Source organism: Pseudorasbora parva, chromosome 9 (assembly GCF_024679245.1).
Source record: "Pseudorasbora parva isolate DD20220531a chromosome 9, ASM2467924v1, whole genome shotgun sequence".
NCBI classification, from domain to species: domain Eukaryota; kingdom Metazoa; phylum Chordata; class Actinopteri; order Cypriniformes; family Gobionidae; genus Pseudorasbora; species Pseudorasbora parva.
In genome coordinates this window covers 30,718,999-30,741,970 of record NC_090180.1, presented here as the reverse complement: position 1 = coordinate 30,741,970, position 22,972 = coordinate 30,718,999, and the positions used below count along the sequence as shown (strand labels likewise).

The 22,972-nt window shown below is 36.7% G+C and overlaps 1 protein-coding gene across 1 annotated transcript; it reads left to right on the top strand.

The window, feature by feature from the left end:
* Positions 1–22,396, top strand: si:ch211-241e1.3 (laminin subunit alpha-3). Its single transcript, XM_067453421.1, has 29 exons — positions 1–137; positions 3,514–3,594; positions 3,911–4,005; positions 4,189–4,242; positions 4,343–4,494; positions 6,171–6,281; positions 6,436–6,547; positions 8,208–8,375; positions 8,492–8,685; positions 8,769–8,885; positions 10,555–10,709; positions 10,967–11,108; positions 11,863–11,962; positions 12,047–12,163; positions 12,468–12,638; positions 16,004–16,146; positions 16,515–16,721; positions 16,831–16,979; positions 18,243–18,405; positions 19,164–19,291; positions 19,442–19,592; positions 19,689–19,799; positions 19,900–20,042; positions 20,137–20,254; positions 20,381–20,518; positions 21,419–21,549; positions 21,805–21,936; positions 22,096–22,206; positions 22,305–22,396. Exons 1-28 carry the CDS (start codon positions 1–3, stop codon positions 22,187–22,189), a joined length of 3,714 nt encoding a protein of 1,237 aa, XP_067309522.1. The 3' UTR covers positions 22,190–22,206; positions 22,305–22,396.
* Positions 22,397–22,972: the final 576 nt, after the last annotated feature.

Genomic DNA, 22,972 nt, shown 5'->3' with positions numbered 1-22,972 from the left:
ATGCTCTTTGAACAGAACTGCCAGGATGACACCGCGGGTGAGCACTGTGAGAGCTGTAGAGAGGGATATTATTATTCGAATGCGGCTCAGAGAAAATGCAGGGTGTGCCCATGTCCTCTCAGCAATGGAGCAAACAAGTAAGTCTCACATGTGTGATGAAAAAAGTGCTATGTAAATTGACTTTACTTAGAAAAACAGCCTTAATATTTGCAAGTAGAGTACTTCATCCTTTTTGATATGATAAAGCTTAATACAACTTTCTGTGGATAAGTTGTTTTTTGTAAATTGTGAGTATTCGTAACTCAATTTGACAAGTTGACATCTTAGAAATTTTAAGTACATTTTTCTAGGCCACTTTTTTTTTTTTTTTTACAGGGAACATCACAAATGTAACCCCTTCCAACTTCCATCAAAATTTAAATTAAACCATTTTAGGGAATCAACATTAACATATAAAGTAAACTTATGTTCTCTTAAAAAAATTCAGTTGTACTGACAATTTAATGACTTTATTGCTTGACAAAACAGTGATCATAGAAATAAATTTGAACAAATTTAACCAATCCAACAAAGGCATGTGCAAATATTTCTGATTATCATATTTTTATAATAAAGTTCAACAAAGTGTTCTACATTAAAGATGACTTTTTACGTCCATCTTTCTTTAGTGTGTAATGTTGCTGTTTGAACATGAAAACGTCCCTCAAGGGGAGTTATTATCTATATCAGTGTCACTGTTTCTGAACTCCCTGAAGCGCCTCCATTGTAGTCTTAAGTGTTCTTCTGGGAATGAACACATCACAATATTCCTCATTTAAATAATTAATATGCAGAAGAAAGGGCAGAACCTGGTTAGTAGTGTGATGAAACTGGCAGTTATGGAAAGGGGTGGGACATTTCCCAAACATGCTGGACCAGTCACAACACACTGGTGCAGACGACCAATCAGAGCACATTGTGCTTTTCAGAAGGAGGGGCTTCACAGAGGCACAAACTAAACAGGGCTTAGACATTTCCCAAAACCTTTTTAACACTATGTCATCCCTTATCCACGTCGGTATCCCTAAACATTAATATGTGTTTCCCGAAACGATCTTAGTTAAGAATACCTCCTGTAAGTCATACTTTCGTAAGGTTGGTCTGGACCACTCTTAGCTATACCTTATTATAACTATTGACAGTTCATTCCACTAGTGGCCACCACTGTGCAAAAAGCTTCTTTACATGTCAGTCTATACGAATATAATTCAGAAGCTGTAATATTTACCCAGTGTTCAATTAGGCTAGTTGAAATGTTTTTTTTGTTTTTTTTTAGTTTTTTTTTTTTCTTTTTATGCAAGGATAAATATTGTCATAAAAAAGTGTCCTTACACTAATGGTTGTTAGCTTTTTAATTATATTTTACAAAGGTACATCAGCGGGCAAACCATTTGACAGGAAAAGCTTAGGAGCCAATTTAAAGGGAATGATTGTGGAGGGGAGTTTAGTCAAACCATGCAGCGAGACAGCGAATAGTTGTGCTAAATCAAAGACGGCGCCGTCCGCGGAGCCATTTAGTGTATGTTGACTATTTTATACATAAAAACTTTAGTCCCCTGGCTACCATGTCAGAAGCTGCTGCTATTCAAAATAAATTTCACCTTCCACGACAGCAAATTCAGCAGCTTTTTAGATCTTATTGGTCCAACTTTGTCGAGACAAACTGGACGGAGCTACCCCCTCAGCCCTGAAATCCAGCTGCTGGCAGCTCTCCTCTTTCTTTCTTTTTTCTCCACCATACTAGCAGCTGATTATATGTTTTGCGTGTTGCGCTTTTATTGAGCTGGCCATCTAATAACAGAAATTAGTTATTTACACAATGATGTGATGCAGCTGCTCCATGGGCAATCATCCCTGGTTGAGTAGTAAATCAAGACACTATGGAAAATATATTGTAATAATATAAATGACTCTTTTTTAAACTGGCAGTTAGTGTAGCGGGTTTACTCATGATGGGGTTGAGCATGAGATTGCTGGTTCGTGCACTCATTTCAGAATTATGTCAAATTTAGTTGCAATTTTGTATGATGAACAGGAAAGTTCAACTATTTCTGAATTGCGTCTTTTATAAAGAACATAATTTTTTTCGCATAACGCAGTGAAACAGCCCCTGCATAAAGTAAATCAACCCGATCACATGTAAATGTGTGTAAATAGTACGAGTGTGCAATGTCGTGGAATGTATACACCAAAACTCATTTTGGCGTGCATATGATACGCTGTTTTTTGCGTGCATATGATACGCACTTTATGGCGTGTATATGACACGCGCTTGGGTAGGTTTAGGGTAGTGGGGTGGGGGGTTCGTATGTATAATACGCCATAAAGTGCGTATCATATGCACGCGAAAAACAGCATGGCATAGACACGCCAATGTGAGTTTTGGCGTATACATTCCACGACATTGCACACTCGTAGTAAATAATTGATTCAGCACCGCCGCCACAAACAGCACCTGCTAACTTCGCACTTAAGAAGGTATACCTTAAGCAACCTCCTACGGTATAGTTTGGGGAACACACCTAGAAATGGTACACCTTCAGTTAAGTTATACCTTTAGAGTCTTCGTAGCGCGCTAAGAGACAACATTATTGGGAAATGCAGCCCAGAGCATTACTGACGGACTGAGAGTTGCATCTCAGTCAGCTCCCTAGTTCAGTAGTGAGGGTACTATTCAGGAAGTCCGCCATTTTAAGGGCTGCCTCAATTGCAGAATCCTCCCAGTGCACTGAAATGTTGGCTCCCTAAAAAGTCCCACAATGCACCGCAAAACCCAGGGTGCATCGATGCTCACCATGTTCCTCTTAACAGAAGTTCCTCTGATGCACGAAACTCAAATTATGTGAGCCAACTCACTACACATACTGACAGATGACGACACACAATATGTTTTTAAAAACAGAAGCCATTATTTTAATATATTTCAGCATAAACATACATTGTTAGACAGGTAATGAACAAAATCTAGCTAACATTTATAATTTATTAACGGCTGAAATGTTGCATGTGTATAATATGCAACGTATTTATCATAACGTACTTTAAATAACATTAAATAAGATTTTAGCTCTACTGTTGTTCAGAAATACCAGTAGTGATATTGTACAATGAGGACGTCGTCACATCACCAGTAATAGAGTCATCAGTGTCCCAATGTGCAGTGAGCCAGCATCTTTTACTGTCCCTACCAGTGCCCGAACTCGTGTATACGATATTCTTATTCACAAGTTCGGGAGCTAGAGAACTGAATGAGACACCCTTCAAAGAGATGAGCTGTAACAATGCAGAATATGGGGGAAAATAATCAACATTCAATCAGGAAAGCCTGTTCTAGAAGAGCACAAAAACAAAATCAGGACTTTGTGATAGGCATAATATGGCCAATATAGACAGTTTTAAGCAGATATTGTGCCCTCTTTTTTTTATTGTACCTAATAATGTAAGGCATTCATGATGTGGCATATCTTTCTGCAGTTTTGCAGTGGGCTGCTCTGAAACACGTGGCAGATTCCAGTGTGTGTGCAGAGAGGGTCACACAGGCGAACGATGTGAGCGGTGAGTGGTGCAGGATGCTTCAACTTGATCTGTCCACAAAATATCCCAGTGTGCTTCACATACTCTCTGCAGTATTTACTTAACTCACTCATGTCATCTATGACTACACATCATCAAGGCTGAAAAGACTAGCTTTTCCACGCTGCTTTACATTAGATATTGCTAGAAACCAGGGTAACCAGCATGGTTTTTCTACTGAAAAGCTCAGCATCCAAAACACAACACATGCTGTACAAGCGATCACCTCATGACATCTGTCTGCTGCTATACATGTAGGAGATGTAGATGTGAAGTGTTTCTGAACATGCTTCCTCAGATGTGCCCCGGGATATTATGGCGATCCTTTGGTCTATGGTGGGCGCTGTCGTCTGTGCAACTGTCCTGGAAACTTGTGTGACTCTAAGACTGGAGGTAGGGATTTCTTTGTGTATTATATGTATGGTAACACTTTAGTTTGGGGTCCTATTCTCACTATTAGCATGCATATTACTTGGATCTTGTCTGTTTATTAGTACTTATAAAGCATTAATGCCTTATTCTGCATGACCATATTCTACATCCCTTAATCCTACCCCATATCTTATTCTTTTATAGTGTGCAGGAATTCTCTAGAGCTCCAAGACACAAATACAGATCAACAGTGTGAAGGTAAAGGATATTGCTGGCATCACTGGATTTCATTGTTTTCAACATTTTCTTTTGTTATTGTGTCCTATGTTCTTGTTTAACGCTGCATGTCATTTTCCAGAATGTGACAACTGTGCACAGACATTGCTTAGCGATCTGGAAAAGCTTGATGTTGAGCTGAGAAGAATCAAAGATCAACTGGATTTTGACACTCTCAGACCTTCGTCAAAAGAAGATCTGAGGAAGCTGGAAGAAGCCATAACTGCCACAACGGTATTCCTTCATCACCTTCCTGTTTCCTCCCTTTTTTATTCCTCAGTATTCTGTCCTGTGAGTCTATAAAACATCTAGGGTTTTTCCCACAGTAAAGCCAAATGCAATATAACATTGTAATATAACTTTGAGAATTGTACAACAGTAACTCAAAGTTTGCTACTGCACATAGAACAAGTGTGATCATGTAAACGTTAATAGTCTAACACACACACACACACGCACACACATTTATTTTAAGTTTCTGAAATAAGTGTGTCTCAAAGTATATAATTTACCTCAGAATCCACATCAAACTTAATGATTATACTGAACATAATGCACAATTGCATTCAAAAGCATTGCCTGTGGTTGGATGTAGTCTGGGACATAATTTGTGTGAGTCAGCAAAATGTTCAGACATGACTGAACAGTTACAGTCAACCACTAAGGCAAAAGCAAAGCAAATTTTTATGACATTTTGCTTTCACTTTATTTTACAGTACATGCACTTAACATGTACTTACATTAAACTTACGAAAGAAAGTACTCTGTAATATAAGGTAACTACATGTGTCAGGTTTAGGTTCAGGGTTAGTACATTGTAATTGCTCTAATAAGTACATATCTGTACATGGGGAGCAAGACTAAAATAAAATGCTACCGACGTAATTTTATGATTTTTGGTTGTTTTGGGTATTTTGAAATCAAACAAGCAGTTTAAAGTTTTAAAACCTTTCCCAAACTCAATAAGCATCAACAGAACAATATATAGTTTCAATATTTTCATAATGCAGCGAGAATTACGACCCAGATCGTAGCTTTCACTCATTAGTTATTGCTGACATCCAATGTTTCAAAAAACATTAATAAACAATGTACATTTTGTGAAGAAAATGTGAGTGGTGCTTGCAGTGGCAAAACTTGGCACTCAGTTGCTAGGGTGTTTCTTGGTGGTTGCTATGGTGTTTTTAGTGGTTACTAGGTAATTGCTAGGGTTTTCTGGGCGGTTGCTATGTTGTTGCTAGGCAGATTCTAAGGAGTTCTGTTTGGTTGCCATGGTGTTCAGGGAGGTTGCTAGGCAGTTGGTAGTTGTCAGATAGTTACTATGATGTTTGTATGGAGTTCTTTACATTCTTAGCATGATTTAACACCTAGCTTACTAATAACTTAGTATGTAGCTATTCACTGTTAGCATGTGTAGCATGCTGGACCTCCTGTTTACAAGCAAGTCAGAAGAGCCGACCCCCGTGTCTCTACAATGTTCAGATCCACAGATATAGGTCTTGCTAAACCGTTGCTAGGGTACTCTTTTTGGTTGCTTGGGAGCGGATTGGCAGCTGCCAAAGATGATGATATTCAAAAGACTGCTTGCCAGTATGGATGATATAAACCAACCATATGATGTTAATATTTGAAAATATCTCTCTTTGGGTTTGGGTCGCTAGGGTGCTCTAAATCAGTGGCGTGCACAAGGGGTGAAAGTTGAAAGTGAAAGTGCCCTTTTCAACGCACTGCAGTGACCCCGCGACCATGACATCTACCGAGGGGGACCCTGCTCCCAAACACGATCTCTATCAAGGGGGCACCCCGCAACCCCTTCAAACGCGAAGGGGGACCCCCAAGTATTACTAAATACAAGCTTACAAGCACAAATCTAATTCATCTCTTTTATATCCATGCTTTTTTCCTTTCAGAATCTTGTGAATGCATTTAGCGTCACAGTCAACAAACAGATGCCTAAAATTAACCTACTGGAACAAGATGTTATCAATCTGGGCGATGACATGGACAATCTAAAAGAACAGGTGTTAAAATATTTTCCTCTTACATAAAAACAGATGCACATTTCATGTGTATAAGCAAGCAAGTTAGAAGTGCTGTTCTGACAATTTTGGTGTTTCTATTGTCTTTGCACCTGCTGTGGGAATCAAAAAATTGACCATGCCTTTGTATGTCCAGGCAAGGAAGCGATCAGAGGACTCTCAGAAAGCTCTTGCTAATGCTGAAAACAGCCACCAAAGAGCAAAAGATCTGGACAATGAGGCACAGAACCTCCTTACAAAAATACGAGGTAAAATCACAAATCGTTTTTTTTTTGTTGTTGTTAAAAAGAATGAACCTTTAATTCTATGTGGTAACCAGGACAGCAGTTTAGTTTACATGAGGTTACTTGGCAAACATGGGTTATCACTCCTTTTGTGTCGTAAGTTGAAAAATCGCCACAGGTGTGCTGTTTTTTTTTTTTCTGCTGAGGAAGCTGAATCAATGAATCCTCTTGTGTAGCAGGCCTGCCCTGACAGATCCTTTAAACAATGCCAGAATACACTGACCCTATGAATGTTTGTAGCCACAGCTTGGGGCCACAGTTTGCCCCTTAACAGAGTATCTATTTACACCAAGTGCAAATGTGCCTTTTTTGCAAGTGCTATTTACACTAGCTCCACCCAACAATGCCTAGTTGGCCGATACAATATTAAAAAAGGATGCACATGTTTCAACGTCTTCAGTGGCGTAGTCAGTAAAACAAGGCTCAAGGAATTGGGTTTTTGTCATGATTGACCCGGGTTTGAATCCGCCTTTGCCAAGCTCACTCTTCTCCCTTGTCCCATCACATATAACACCGGAAAGGCATTTGCTTTCAATAAAAATTAAGTAAATGTTCTAAAAGTTGAAATAAGGTGCCAAAATATTTTATAAAAATACAAGTATTTATTGGGTAGGGTTAGGGGCAGGTGTAGGGAGGGATTTTACTGTCCTATTAAGGCAGCATCCGTTTATAGGGGTGGTAAAACATGATTCCACTTTTCTAACTTTAGTTAGTGTGTAATGTTGCTGTTTGAGCATAAACAACATCTGCAACGTTACAACGCTCAAAGTTTAAAGCAAAGGGAGATATTTGCTTTTAAAGAAATCACTTTCTAAGGACTACAGCAAATGGCCGGTAGGGAACTACAGCCTTTTCCTCCAGACTCGCTGACATCAGCAGCTACAATATTTACATAAACCCCTCCGTTGAGAATATTAAATAAGGGGAGGCCATATTTTTATTGCTGTGGAGAAGAGTAGGCTGGAGTGCACTAGGCGGTTAGCCAATCACAGCACACTGGGTCAGCCAACCAATCAGGGCCGGATGATTTTATTACAGGGACTGACTTCATAGAACTAGGAAACCATCAGACTGTTTTTACAAGGAGAGACAGAGCAGTGTAGAATAAGGTAAAATGTATGAAAAATAATGCCTTTTTTTTAACGAAGCATGAACACGTTACAGTGCACCCCACAAACACAATCAAGTCTTTGAAAGAATGTTTTCACCCTTTTAATAATTTTAAGAAATATAATAATTTACACTCAATAATGTAATTATTGCATCATGTTAATGTACAACAATACTGAGGGGCAAATAGTATGTATCTGCCCAAATAAAGTATAAATAGCATCTAATTACTATTCACACATATTGCAAAGAACTGCTACTGCATGGTGTAAATAGAATATATCACTATTGTCAATTATTTTAAATAGAATCTATCGATTAGAAAATATGCAAATTTTCACTTAGCCACTGCCTTATTTAAACACCAATGGAACATGGGCAGTTGTCTTTTTTTAGCTTCAAATTCTACATTTTTTTTGAAGAAAGTTTAGAATTTGGATTTTAGAATTTAAGTGCACAATAATGATTAAGTAATGGGATATGTGATGTATTTGAAATATAATGTTTTGTTCAGAGCTTCTGAAACAGCTCATGGACTCCAACAGCAGCGGAGCAACTCTGCCCTCAGCGGATTTAGCAAAACTTCTGGAACAGTCCGAGAACATGGTCAGGGACATGGAAAGGCGAAGCTTTACCACACAGAAAGATGCAGCCAAGAAAGAGCAAGCTGAAGCAAACAAATGTAAATATACTAAAGATCAAACTATTGATTTAGTCTGTGAATGTCTGCTTATGTAAAAATCACTGGCAGTGGCAGTATTAATGTGTGGTGATATCACTTTTATGTTTTCATTGCAGTTTTAGAGAATGTTAAAAACATCATAAAGCAGTGCGATGAGAATGAAGTGGCATCCAAGCGTGTTGATAGCCTGCTGAGTAACTATGATGCCAAGCTGAAAGAACTGGAGGACTTGCTCAAACAGGCTGCTAATATGGTGAAGACAGCCAGCAATCAGAATGACATTAACAGTGAAGGCCTTAGAGACATTATGGTAAGCATCAAGAACTTCAAAATCCTCAAAACATGCTTTATCGTGAGGGAATGTGCATTAAGGGTTTTTTATTTTTCTTAAAGAAACGAGTGAATGATTTGGAGCGTGAGAGAGACCTTGTCGGGGATCAGATTGCTCTTGCAGTGGACCAGCTGAAAGAAACTGAGGACCTGCTGAACATGTTCAATGACAGCAAAACGGTAAACTTTCAGAAAAATGTGCTAAGCATAAGAAACTTACAGAAGGTTTGGAATTTCATTTACAATCACCTTCGGGTTTTGGTGAATGCTGTGAAACCCAATTTTCCAGTTTCAAATCTAAATAAAAAAGAAACAATAATTTGAATACAAAATATAAAGACTTTTTTTTGGACAACTATATATACAGGGTCTAAAATGAACACTCACCAAGTGCCAAATGCAAGTAATATCGATGTTGGCAAGTACATTAAATGATAACAATTGCCAGTTGGCTGGTAAAATTTTAAGGGAAAGCGCTGCAACGTCACGAAAGCTCAAGCCTTACCAGTTTAAATATTCAAGTGCAAGAAGACTCGAAAGGGAACTCAGTTCATTACTCGCATAATTTTAGTGTGAGTGCACATCCAAAATGTGAGCCCAGAAAGCCACGCCTCAGACAATACACGAATATTGAAATGAACTCTTGTTTCACGCCTTCTTTCGGACATATTCACAAAAAATTGTCAAAAAAATGCCTGTCTTGCAGAGTATCTTAGTAAACACACTCGGTTATGACTTGAGTGAATGTAAAAAGTCGAGAAAGACAGTGCAAGTGTATCAGTATCAGTATATTGGATCCATGCTTTTACTCTTAAAGTGACAGCAGCCTAATATTTCTGTTCAACTGAATAACTTTTGAAACTTTATTAAGGACTGTTTAATTTTTACAATGAGGACTATTTAGTGTTATTTTGCATTTGATTTATTTATTCAATGTCTCTATGTCGAGTTCACACTGCCTGATTTTAGCCTCGATTTTGACTCTCCAACAGGTTTTGCAAAATCACAGACAAATGCTATAAATCATTGGCAAATCGTGAGTGACAATCACGCAGTGTGAATGATCAAAAACGCAATCTGAGAGAATCGCAGATGAGTCGGTGACGCCCGTGAGATATTTGGCATGCTAAATATCTGGAATTGTCAGCGATTCAAACTCCTGCTTTGTGAAATGTGTTATGGCTGAAAATTACATTGACGATGACTTACAGCCAATGAGAGCCACATTGTAAAATTATTTATTCACCTCAAAACTTTTTTTGTACAACAGAGTTCTTGCTCCCTGTGTCTTCCCAACCATTTCCTCCGCCATAATCTTATTTTTCTTTTTCTCCTTTTCGCTGCAAATCAGAGCACTGACAATTTGGATTGCAAACTTTCCGCAGTTTATCATTTAAGGACAAGTGTTGCATCATCACGAAAGTTCAAGCCTTACCAATTTAAATATTCAAGCGCAAGAAGACGCGAAAGGGAACTCAAAATCATTACCTATTTCGTTATTATCTTGCGCAAGAACTTCGGTCTAACGCATGGTCCTGCGTTGTTTACTTATGTCAGATCTTGTGGGTTTGGTTGTGAAACATATGTTTGTCAAGGATTTTTATGTTTAATAATATTTGATAATTTATTCTTTAATTTGCTTTTTCTAACTGACTAAGTGGTACCAGTTGCAGATCAGTTAGAGTTTTATATATATAATTATATTTATATATATATAATATATATAATATATATATATATATATATATATATATATATATATATATATATATATATATATATATATATATATATATCAGTTACAGTTTTAGTGATTTCACTGGTGACAAATTCTTTTATGTTCCCACAGGAGTATGAACAGCTTGCCGGGCAACTTAACGGTGCAAAGACTGAACTCAAAGATAAAGTCCAAGTCATCTCACAAGCGGCAGCCAAAGAGAAGATTGTGAAACAGGCAGAAGAACATGCACAGAACTTGTTCAAACTGGCCAAAGAGCTGCAAGAGTAAAAGATTTTATCAGTTTACTGACAACTAAGATCATGATTATCAGAGCCTCTTATGTTACCACAAATCTTCCCATGTCACAGATAAATCATGCCAAACTTTCACACCCCTATTCACCTACTCATTAAAAAAATTGTTTAAGGGCAGTTCCATGTATTCTTCATACATGTATATGTATATCTTCCACAAAATGTTTTTTCCTCAGAAGAAAGAGAATATGTAGATATGATTAAAATGTATCTTTTCTCTCGGACAGTGCTGTACAGAATGTGAGTGGGCGCTCTGGTGTGCAGACCACTCTCTCTGGGATAGAGGCATACAAAAACATCACAGACGCTGTCAATGCTGCAGAGGAGGCTGCTAAGAAGGCCAAAGAGGCGGCAGACAAAGCGCTTAATGTAGGAGACTTTTTCAAATGAGTATAAATGTCAAAGTTAGGATACATAAATTGCCCCAAAAAGTATTTTGAACACTTATATCACATTTGAAAACTTACAAATGTCAATGAATTACATAAAACATTAAAGCAAGTGGCATTTATTTTAAAGAAATGTAGCACACTTTTCAAGCCAAACATTTCAGAAACAGAAGATTAAGGGGCCGTTTACACAACACTGAATAACACTTTTAATACGTTTTGGCCATTCATCTGCACGTTTTGGGGAAAACTGAAAACGCAAACTTTTGGAAAGTGCAAGTTTTTGAAAGCTATATCATTATGGTCTCTGTGTAAACTATAAAAATGTGAATTTGTGAAAATGGTGACGAAAATGCGTATTACGTGTTCAGTCTGTAAGCGCGTAGCGTTTCTTTACAAAGTGACATCGCCATCTACTGGCTGGATAGCAGAATACAGTATTTTTAGTTGTTTTTGCGAATATGTGTGAGCAGTGATCGTTTTGACAATGCAGTCATCTATATGCAAAACACACACGAAGGAACATCTTTTCTGATTGTAGTACATTGTTGTTGTGTAAATTTACCCCAAGTTAAAATGCTAAAACAAAAGATATAGGGTTGTAAAATGACATTTCCTCCTTAGTTATATAAATTACATCTGTGTTTACTCTGAGAACTGTTGGAGAACTGATTTCCCCCAATATTTTGTCAGTCATAAAATTTTAAGTGGGACTTATTAATTTTTCTTTTCAGGATGTCAGTCAAGGTGACTTAATCAACAGGGCAAAAACTCTGAAAAACAATGGCAATGACCTGTTAAAAGATGCCAAAAATGCAGCTAAAGATCTTAAAGGTAACATATGTGTGAATTTAAAATAAAAACTTATCTCTACATATTGAATCGGTTACTTAAAAAACGTTATTACGTCTTTATCAGGAGCAACCAAAGACCTCAATTATCAGAAGGATCGTTTGCAAGACGCTGAGCAGAAAAAGAAAGCACTAGAAAAGGATCTGCTCTCTGTTCAGGATGGTTTGAGGGAAATTCAGAGAGGTAAGAAAAGAGTATTGTTTGGAACTATTAAGCCCATTCCATACACAAGACAGTCTGATATAATGCATTCATTGAGAAGTTTGTTCACAAAGGCTTTGTGAAAGGACAGGTGCTGGCATGTTTGGTTTTCATGCATTGTATCTTATATAGTCTTCTTTGCTGGGGGAAAAAACGGACAACTACACAAAATCAGATTAGTCTGATCAATGGACACAGCTTAGCTTTTAAAATGTGACTATTTAAAACTTTTTCAACAAGGTTATGAATATGCTTGAAAATATGTTTTCATTCTGTTTGATCACAGATGACATTGGTAAAATTATCGACGCAGCTAAGAAAGCGGCAGCAGCAGCCAATCGCAGCACAAGTGAAACAATGGACCAGCTCAATGACATCAAAGCAGAAATCAGCAAAATCTCTATTAGTCCAACTGTCTCAAATATTGACAATGTTCTCAATAATGTGGAGATGACTGGTAAGTGCTTCACCTTTAATGGACTGTAGGTTAGGATGCACCCATATAAAAAAAAATGCTGCATACAATAGCCGATTATTCAGAATGGTATCTGCCGATACCGATAGTTAGAAGTTTTGTTTATTAAGGAACAAAAAAATCTCTCCAAATAAATGCTCAAAACCCAATACACTCTAAAAACTAATACTATGATTTACTTAATTTTTTTGGTGAAACATTTTTACACTAAAAAAATTGAGTAAATTTTAAAGCAGTGAAATCAGTTATAGACACCATATGAACTGAGTAAATGTAAGTAAAAAAATTAAGTAGATCTGAGTAACTGCATTTGTTACATTAACAAATTCAATTGAGTAGAAAAAATTGGGTAAAAAGCATTTAAAAACCAATATTTATGACTAATATGAACTGTTTTTATTTATGAGTATTACTAACGTGTATAGTATAACTTTAATTTCCTCTAAACCTTTGTAAAATACTCCACAGTCCACACAAACACACTTATACATGACATGGCCTTTATTGTCGATGAGTACAGCAATAACGTTACAGCATATATTACTGTTTTGACATGTAAAGAATAACAGTTATTTTACAACATTTAAACTCATGTAACAAACATTTTAGAAGTAAAAATTAAACATTTAAAAGTAATTCAAGTGTAATCAACCGGTCTGTTATCCCATTTCCACCGTATCAGCGCTGTTTCTCAAGCCTGAGATGGACTAACGTTAGCGGTCTGCGGGTGGACTTTGAACTCGAGACCGCTGTCCTGCGTTTCATTCGTAGATGAAAGATGCTGCAAGGCGCCAGACTCCATAACCTGACAATAAACAAACAGTTCCCAGTTTTAATAAGATTTTATCATCCAAATTCATTATATTCATTATCTTTAGGAAATAAAGTTGTGTGTTTTGAGCAACACAGCAGGCGTTTCAAAGACCAACGCCAGACGTTAACTTAAGGTGACTCACACTGTCCCTGTATGTTCATTTTATGTCCCTGTATGTTGTTTTGAATTAAATAAAATGCCTTTAATCACAGTAATGATTATATAGATTAAAAAAACACACACAAACCTGAATTTCAGAGGAAATGCCGCAATTCTGCGACGCTGAGAACAGTGGCGCCTCCAGAAATTTTTCATAGGGGTGGCCAGATGGGTTCACTTAAAATCTTGGGGTGGCACACCAAAACTAGAAACCATAATTTCAGAATTGTATTCTACTGGTGTAGTAAACCGGCCTGTAGCACGTCACGACACATAATTCCGCGTCGTCTTTTACTAAAAAATATTTTTTTAACTTATTTACTTACCAGTAGTCTTCGTCTTCTAACGTTAACTTCTTTTGAAGTTGTTGACTGACGGGCATGAGCTGACCTGTTGCTGTCTGAGCGCGCAAAGTTTATTAATAAGTCTATTAGTTTATGAGGCTCTTCGCTTCAAATTACCCAGTACCAAAATAATACTCTTTATTTTCCAAGTTCATAAATGATTTTCAAAACGGATTTGAAAAAAAAAAAAAAAAAACATACACACAAAATGACTTATTTTAAATATAAAATACATATAAAAGTCTTGGGCATGTCAAAGATTTCTAACAACTCTAGCTTTGATGCATTGTTAGTTTTTGTGCAGCATCAGATTTTTTTCTCCCTCATTTACTGTTCGTGGCTGTTTTTGCCCCATTGACTTCCATTATAGACAAAAAAAAAAATATTGGAAGGAATGGTAGGAATGTGTCTTCATATGTATTCTACATAAAGAAATGCATACAGGTTTGGAACAACTTGAGGGTGAGGAAATTATGATTTTTCATTTTTGGGTGCACTGTCTCTTTAAGCAGTCATTCTGAACCAGTAACCACTTTACTGACAATTCTGAAATTCAAAAATGTTTAATCCTCTTTATTAATTTACTATTATGACTATATTATTATGTAATTATTTGTCTCATTTTAATCTAAATATTTTTTTAAATATCAAACTGCTAAATGATAAATTGATAACATTAATAGGCTATAATCTATTAAATTAACTGTTCTAATGTCTAGAAAAAATAAGTCTGCCAAGCTCTGATAAAGTATGGAATATTATATTATATTATCCATTAAAAAAAATAATAGGCCTACCTTTAGTTCACGGACGTGTCTGTCATCGCATGCTTTCAGTCAGACAGTCTGAGACACTGAAATGCTTCTCTGCAAAGGCTGCAGTTTGTCTTAGGTTCATCTTAAGTTACTGGACAGACCCACTCATGATACCTTTTTTTCTATTCAACCCTATATCTGGAAATCCTCTTGCGTTCAAACTGTGGACGCGAGCTCGACATGTTTTTAAAAAAACGCGCAAGTTTCCAGCGCATGTTCTCGAGACTCCGTCGCTATGGCAGCAAAGCGCCGCTAAAACGCAATCTTGTGCATCGCGTCCGTATTGGTTTGATACGGGACGCGTCATTTTGCTTATTCTAAATATTGATAGGACTAGTACCTTGCGTCCCCCGCTAAACCTACGCCATGGCCAGCGGGGTGGCCAGTGGGGTGGCCAGGGGTGGCCGTGGCCACCCCTGGCCACCCCCTGGTGGCGCCACTGGCTGAGAAGAAGAAACTGCTCTGGTGACTGAGGAGAATTCAAATATCCGCCCTCACTCAACCGGCCAGCTGTCGTCGCGTCAGAGGGTGGGGGAGGGGTGCATTGTTTTAATTGAGTAAACTTACTCAATTTCTTCAGTGTGTGTTAAATATTAATAATCTTGATTTTAATTAAGTAATATTTGTGGTTCTTGAAACAGATTGGTTTAATTCTCCATTCTCAAATATTTTGAAATAAATTTCACAAATGTATTAAGTATATTTAAAATAAATAATTGGTTATTTGAATACTAAATTATTTTGGTGAAAAAAACTTAAATATAACTATAAATTTTAGACAAAGTTAACTGTTGGATTTTTAGTCAATTATTTTGGTATGTTTAACTAAAACCATCAAGTAAATGATATTGAGAGAATTTATTAACTTTATAAAGTTAATTATTATTGTGATATTTACTAAGCCACTGAATTATTTTTTAGAGTGTAGGGAACCCTCTCATTTGGTTCATTACTATAAAATTAGAGGTTAAAATTAACAACAGAGCCCAAAATCTTACAGTCAGTTTCCGCCTCTTTTTGATTGACAGTAAATAATCCTCCCAGACCATCGCCTGTTTTTAAATGATTTTGGCCGATAGTGAAAAATAATTGGTTTCATCAGCCGATCCCGATTACTGGCCGATACATTGTTGCATCCCTAGGTATATAGATGCTGTTTCAACAGCTTCCAGTTTTGTATAATCTCTCTTTTTCTCTTCACTTTCCATCTGACAGTCAAAAATCTAAGCAGCTCTGTCCCGTCCCTGCTGGATAAAATAGATGAGTTGAATTTTCAGATTGGCTCTGGGAACAATGTGTCTGAAAATATTAATAAGATAAAGGAACTGATTGAGCAAGCGCGCGAGGCTGCTAACAAGGTAAGTTTATTTTTATATCATACACGCATTGAAAGTGTAATTGCTACAATTACAGTGAGGCAGAAATTAGTCCGAAATTCAACTGTAAGTAATCAAGTAGAAAATAAATAAATGTTTTTTGATGGTCTACTTTCATAACTATAAGTAACATTACAACTACATGTCATCTAGCTCATGGAGTGTTGTTCAGTAAGATAAAGGATTTTTCACATATTGGTCTTCCTGTCTGTAGATGACATATAATTTGACACAAATGATGAGGCTAAAGTTTGTAAGACCTATTTAGATTTCATGACCCACAACTCCCCCCAAAATAAACTTTTTGCATAATGTTGCATGGTCCTCATCATGTTTCACATCTGTTGCAGATTGTAGTGCCAATGAAATTCACTGGCAATGGATATGTGGAGATGCGTTCCCCGCAAGACTTGGATGACCTGCGGGCGTACACCTCTCTCACCCTGTCCCTTCAGAGACCAGAGAAACCTCCCATCCGAGGGGACGGCACCAGACGTCGTCGTCAGACCAAGAAGGACGAAGAGAATCTGTTTGTGCTATACCTTGGAAAAAAAGATGTGAGTGTGATTTCCTGCGTTATTAATTGTGTGAGGATACAAAGTACATTGGGTAGGCTCATTTAAAACATTTTTTACTCATAAATGCATTCATTGAATGTTCTCACAGGCATCTGGAGACTTCATCGGCATGGCTCTTCGAAATAATATCCTGCATGTCATTTATAAGCTCAATGGACAGGAGTATGATGTCGAGACAACCAACATCACTGAATCCTCATCTGATCTGTCATTCTTTGACAAAATTGACCTTTACAGGTATAGCAACATGCAGCATCAAATAATAATAATAATAATAATATATATATATATATATATATATATATATATATATATATATATATATATATATATTATTTATTTATTTAAGGCCACATGTTATATCTAAAGCTGTAATAAATCCGAACATAAAACTCGACTATTATTCGCGATTATGTTTGCTGAATAAATGCACTTAAGTAACCTCTGTATGGCAATACAACATCTTTTTTTGCTGTTGTTCTTAATAGAAAAACTTGATATTATTGATTATTGATATTATTAGGGATTTTGTTTTCATTGAGACGTTTCTTGCTTTACCAGTTTTCATAATGTAAAGCAAGATTTATGTTAAGTAGCCTATATCTGTACACTAGATGGCAAGATAAACCATGCATATGAGCTTGTGTTTGTAGGTGAAAGTGCAAGAACTCTGATAATGTATTGTAATATGATGTTTTATACATTTTCACTAACTAAAACGTATGCTTAAATGACGTGGCTGTCTGCCGGCTTACGTCACTTCAGAGTACCAAGAAACCAAGAAAATTGCCCTTGGGGGCTAGCTCCAATAGCTATCCAGTGCAAAAGACCCTTTAATGTATCTATTATCTCCTAAAGTGTCAATAAGGTTTTACTTATGCATTTCCACACAACTTACAATACAATTATGACAATGTGCTGAATGCATAAGGTCCAAACATTATGCTGAATTTTGAACGATCATTCATTTATATGCAAACAGATGAGTTTGTGTGAAATGTTGAGTCACAAATAGTTGCCATTATGTTCTCGTTTTGAGTCTGTTTAAAAGAATCAAGTGTTAATTTGTCCTTTAATTGAGGCTTTGTTTGTTTCAGCCATATTTTTAAACAAGTTAAAACTAAAAATTTCATTCGAACTCACCTGTACTTGCATTATATTGGTAACACTTGTTAAATTAATGACGTCCATTAGTTAAAATTAGTAAAATAACATTAACTAACAATGAGAATTTATTCACCTTATTATGAGAGTATTTATTCACCTTAGTTAATGTAAGTTGATAAAATAAAGCTGTTCATTGTTAGTTCATGGTTAAATGAATAATATTAACAGGTACATTTTACATTTTAATAATGTATTAGGAGCCTACATGTTGAAATTAACATCAACTAAGGGTAATAATTGTTTTAGAACCATTTCTCCAGTTCATGTTTACTAAAGTACTTATTGTAAAGGTTTGCTACTATGTTTTATGTTTTTTATTTGTTTCCAACCTAGAATGTATCAAGATGCGGAAGTCGTTCACACACAGCAGTTCACATCCATCAATCCAAAGCCTTCGCTGACTAGAGAAAACCTGGGAGATCTGACACGCAACCTGCTGGATCTCAGTCCAGCTGATGTGGTCTTCTATGTAGGAGGTTATCCGGATGACTTCACAGTAAATATGCCTTTTTTTCCTCATAGTGTCACTGGATTTTGTGTGATGAGCTCTTTAACTCATCCCTCCCTCACATTTTGTAACAAATCCTTCCCACGTGGGTCAAAGTATCCTGAAGCAAAAAAGCTTATTTAACTTAATTTTGATCATTTCTTTCTATTATTTTTCTACTATTTTGAGATTTTGTGTTTTATTTACCTTTAAATTACTATATTTTATCTTACATTTGGTAAATATTTGCCGACCTCTTGTGGAATAAAATATTAAAAAACATGATATTTCATGACCCTTGTCACTAGATGGCCTTTTAACTCTATATGGAGCAAATGAGCTGTTCTGCTGGGTCATAAAGTCATTTCTCTTCAGTATGCATTTAGACACACATGTAGACAATATCAAATAATTTTTTGGTGAAGTTTTAGCATTTTTAGTCCGAATTTTGAGCGTTTTTAGGTTTTTCTATGTGTACTGAAGCATTACTTGCATTCCGTTTATTCCTATGGTGGTCAAACTGACCCGCAAGGGAAGGATTTGTTACTTTTTTTAAATTTTAACCACAAAAGTCCTCAAAATGTGCATTCGTGGTTCAAGTACAACAAAAGTTCTAGGGTCTTGGACCACTCCGATGAACTCTCAATTTTTAAAAATGTTTTAAAAAAAGTTTTGGGGTCTAAATGACCTGAGGGAAGGATGAGGGTTAGTTCTTGGATCATTTTTTATACATATTAATTAAGACCATTTGTCTTTGCCTCTTTTAGCCACCGGCCTCACTCAACTATGGCAAATACAAGGGCTGCATTGAGTTTTCCACATTCAATGACAAATTTATCAGTCTGTACAATTTTAAGAATGCAGTTAATATTAACCTAGAAACCCCCTGCAAGAGGTAAGCTCTCAACGTGTAAATAGTGTGATGTTTATATATTAATAAGTAATAATATATATATATATATTAACAATAACATTTTAATCATGTTAATCACATCACTACATTTGCATGTACATTAATACATACTTTCTCTCTCTGTTTGCTCAGACAAACACTCATCTCAAAGTCAGAATATTTAGAAGGCACTGGTTATGCCAAAGTCCTGCTTGAAAAATTCCCCTCCAAACTATTGATCGAGCAGAAAGTGGATACCCGAGCAAAGGATGCTGTTTTATTCTATTTTGGAGATGAGAATAATGTAAGAATTTGTTCATACCTATTGAACCTTGTTTCTATTGTGTCTTTTATACAGTTTTGAGATCTTTTATTATTGTTTTTCTTCATACTCTACCAGGACTTCTACTACAGTGTCTCTCTTGAGAAAGGATTAATTGTTCTACGCGGCCAAGAGAAAAATAATATTTTGAATCCAGTCTTCAGTGATAATATACCAAGTATTTCTCCAGTAAGGAAGATATATGCTGACTTTTTCTCGAAGATACTATACATAGTAGAGGCAGTGAAAATTAACTTGCACTTTTTCTTCTGGATTATCACTATTTCAGGAAACAGATGTGAAAGTCTACATTATTGCAGGGAATGAGTTTAGGGTCCGAATTGGGAACATTGAGGTCAAAACGACGGACATCATTCCACAAAAGTTCCAGCACTTCTACATCGGTGGTATACCCAACGCTTTGCGTGAGAGGTCCGTGTGTTCATGTTTCACTCTTAACAAGTTATTCAGACCTTTTCTGATCCATTATATGATTGTTTACTAATTATGAATTATTTTAACCTAGATACAATATAACTACCCCTTCGCTAAAAGGGTGTATGAAATTTGGCACTGCTGATCGTAAAACACTAGAGATTCAAGAGAAAGTGGGGATTGGCAAAGGATGCCCTGCTGACTTCTTGGTATTCAAGTTAATCTTATGCTATTTATATTGTTGAAATATGCTAGTTAAATTGCGTCAACATTACCCAAATGGGCAAATTAAACCCAGAAAGGTATAATATCTTAAACATCATGCTCTTTTCCAGATGATCAGGAATGCTGAATTCAGTCTAGGCAGTGCATTGGAGAAACTCAATGTAGACTTCAGCTTAGACGATGTGAACCTTTCACTGGGCTTCAAGAGTACAAAATCAGAAGGAATCCTGCTGCAAACCAGCAAAAATGTAAGCATCCCTTCCACAACTACATACACTATGGGCCAGATTAACTAAACAGGGCAATAGCATGAGCGCAAAACCAAAAAAGCGCTGATGGGAGCCTGTGAATCCTGCTTGGAGAGCTTTGAGTAGGAATGCTTACATTTGGTGCCGTGACCCAGGTTGGGAGTGAGGTTTAGGGCAGGGGTTCCCAACCACGTTCCTCGACCCACTGACAACACTGCACATCCATTACAGGTTTACAGGCCAACTAGGAAGGTGGTTGGAAACCTTTGGTTTATCCTTGTTAGTGTAACCCCTCCTGTTCCAACCACCCAATCCAAGCGGGACTCGAACCTAGGACTGCCGAAATGAGAGTCAGACGCTCTAACAAGGAGGCTAAAGGCTGCAACCTCTAGCATCAGTCGCTAGAGCATCTCTTGAGATCAGAGGAGTGAGGTTTACTCGCACAGCAACTATTAGCTGGCCTCCGTTACATTAGCATGCCTGCCTCCTACGCCAGAGACCCTAGTTCAAATTGTGCTCGGAGCAGGTAAAGTTGGATAGGTCACATTTTGTCCCATTACTGGGATGGGAGTGAGGTTTAGGGGGTGACTAAGTTACACAAGTAAGAGCTATGCATGTAAACATCACTCCTTTAATCTCAAGAGGCTACTGATGCTAGAGGCTATGATCTTTAGTGTCCTTGTTAGCTATAGCACGCCTCCCATGCTAGAGCCTCAGTTCAAATCCCACTTTGGAGTGGGTTGAGTATCGTATTGTGCTTCAGTGGAAGCAAGGAAATCTGATCTTTTGTACCAAGTTCACATGCTCAGTGACACATTTTATTAGCTATTTACAAATTGTAGTAAAATATCATACGGAACACTGTGTATGTAACATTGGCTCTGTTATTTTCTGTGGTAGAATAATAACATTGAACTTTCCATGGAGAAAGGATATGTGGTCCTGAAATTCCAAGGCAACATGTGGAAATCTACTGATCAGTACCAGGATGGTGAATGGCATTATCTCACTGTTGTCGGACAGGGTGAACGGTAAGATACATTGTTGATACCATACATTTTTTTGATATCCCAAAATTGGTATGGAATTCTAGCTATTGGAACGTAACATATTATAAGGGAGGGTTTACTTAACATAAATTATATTCTGACACCCCTGTCTATGAGAAGTGTGATGATAACCATATAAATGATTCCGGTCTAGTGGTAAATACCGGTAAACAAGAGTCTCTTAAATTGTAAATACACCTTCTTTTTTGTATATATTAATGTTCACCTTTGTTTCAGAATCGAACTACGTATTGATGAAGAAGATGTTGGAAAGAGAGAGAGAGACTCTTCATCTGTACAGTATTCCCCTAGTCTATTCCTGGGCAAGGACAACTTTAAGGGCTGCATCTCCAACCTTTATCTTAGGAGGTCACTATTTCTAACATTTATTAAAAACCTATTATTTATGCACTGGAAAGTCTCCCCACCTGCCTAGATTTCCTCATTAACATATATTTACATTATCTCTGGGTACAATACCAGTACAAATGTGTCAGCTCTTACATGTTTGTGTATGTGTGTTTGCAGACCTGGTTCTCTTTATAGAGCAGAGGACCTCAGTACTTACTCATCCAGAGGAGACGTGCTGTTAAGCACATGCAGTGCCACACAAAATATGTAACCACGGAGTAACTATTAGTAGGTTGGTTTATGTTTAGCAACATTAACAGCTTTACAATATTATGTTTTGACTTAACGGCAAACTCAGTGTTCTTTTTTGTGTTCTTTGTTTCCAGAGATGAAGAGTACCTGACATTTTACGGGGAGATATTTGGAATAAACGCTGTTATTTTGTCAGCATTACCAAGCTACTTTAACTGGCTTCTGCGCTCTACGTGTTATTTTCACAATTAAAGACATTTTAATTGCATATCTGTTGTAGTACTTAATATCAAGGTGCCATAATTTATATAAAATATGTATTGTAAAAGAATACAATTACAATTTTATATTATTGGAAACTTAAGTTATTGAGAAGATGCAGCTCATTTAAACACTGATCCCATCAGCTTGGTTGGCACTGAAATGTTTGCAAACAGTACAATATTCCAAAAAAATGTGATCATAACCATATCTCTACCCGAAGACCTGTTTTTGTTTCAATATGTGTGCCATTCAATATTTTTTTTTAAATAAAAATAAATAAATAAATAAAGCCAAATAACAGAAACTGCAACAATGATTTCAATATCAGTGTCAGGTAAGAGTAATATGAGTGCATACATTTTGATACAGATGATGTCAAATGTCCATTTCAAATAAATGCAGAATAACGTCCAAATGCTAATGTTGTATTATCCTTACACTTCTCTTTAGATGTTTTTGACCTACCGTAGCTTCTGTTTGTTATATGAGCCTATGATATGAAACGGTTAAATTATCAGCATCAAGTGAAAAAGTGACT

Excerpts from the sequence above, each read along its gene's own strand:
- si:ch211-241e1.3 (XM_067453421.1), top strand. The coding sequence starts at position 1 with ATGCTCTTTGAACAGAACTGCCAGGATGACACCGCGGGTGAGCACTGT. Across the intron at positions 10,710-10,966 it reads CTGGCCAAAGAGCTGCAAGA|TGCTGTACAGAATGTGAGTG; the intron begins GTAAAAGATTTT and ends TCTCTCGGACAG. Across the intron at positions 19,292-19,441 it reads CTAGAAACCCCCTGCAAGAG|ACAAACACTCATCTCAAAGT; the intron begins GTAAGCTCTCAA and ends CTGTTTGCTCAG.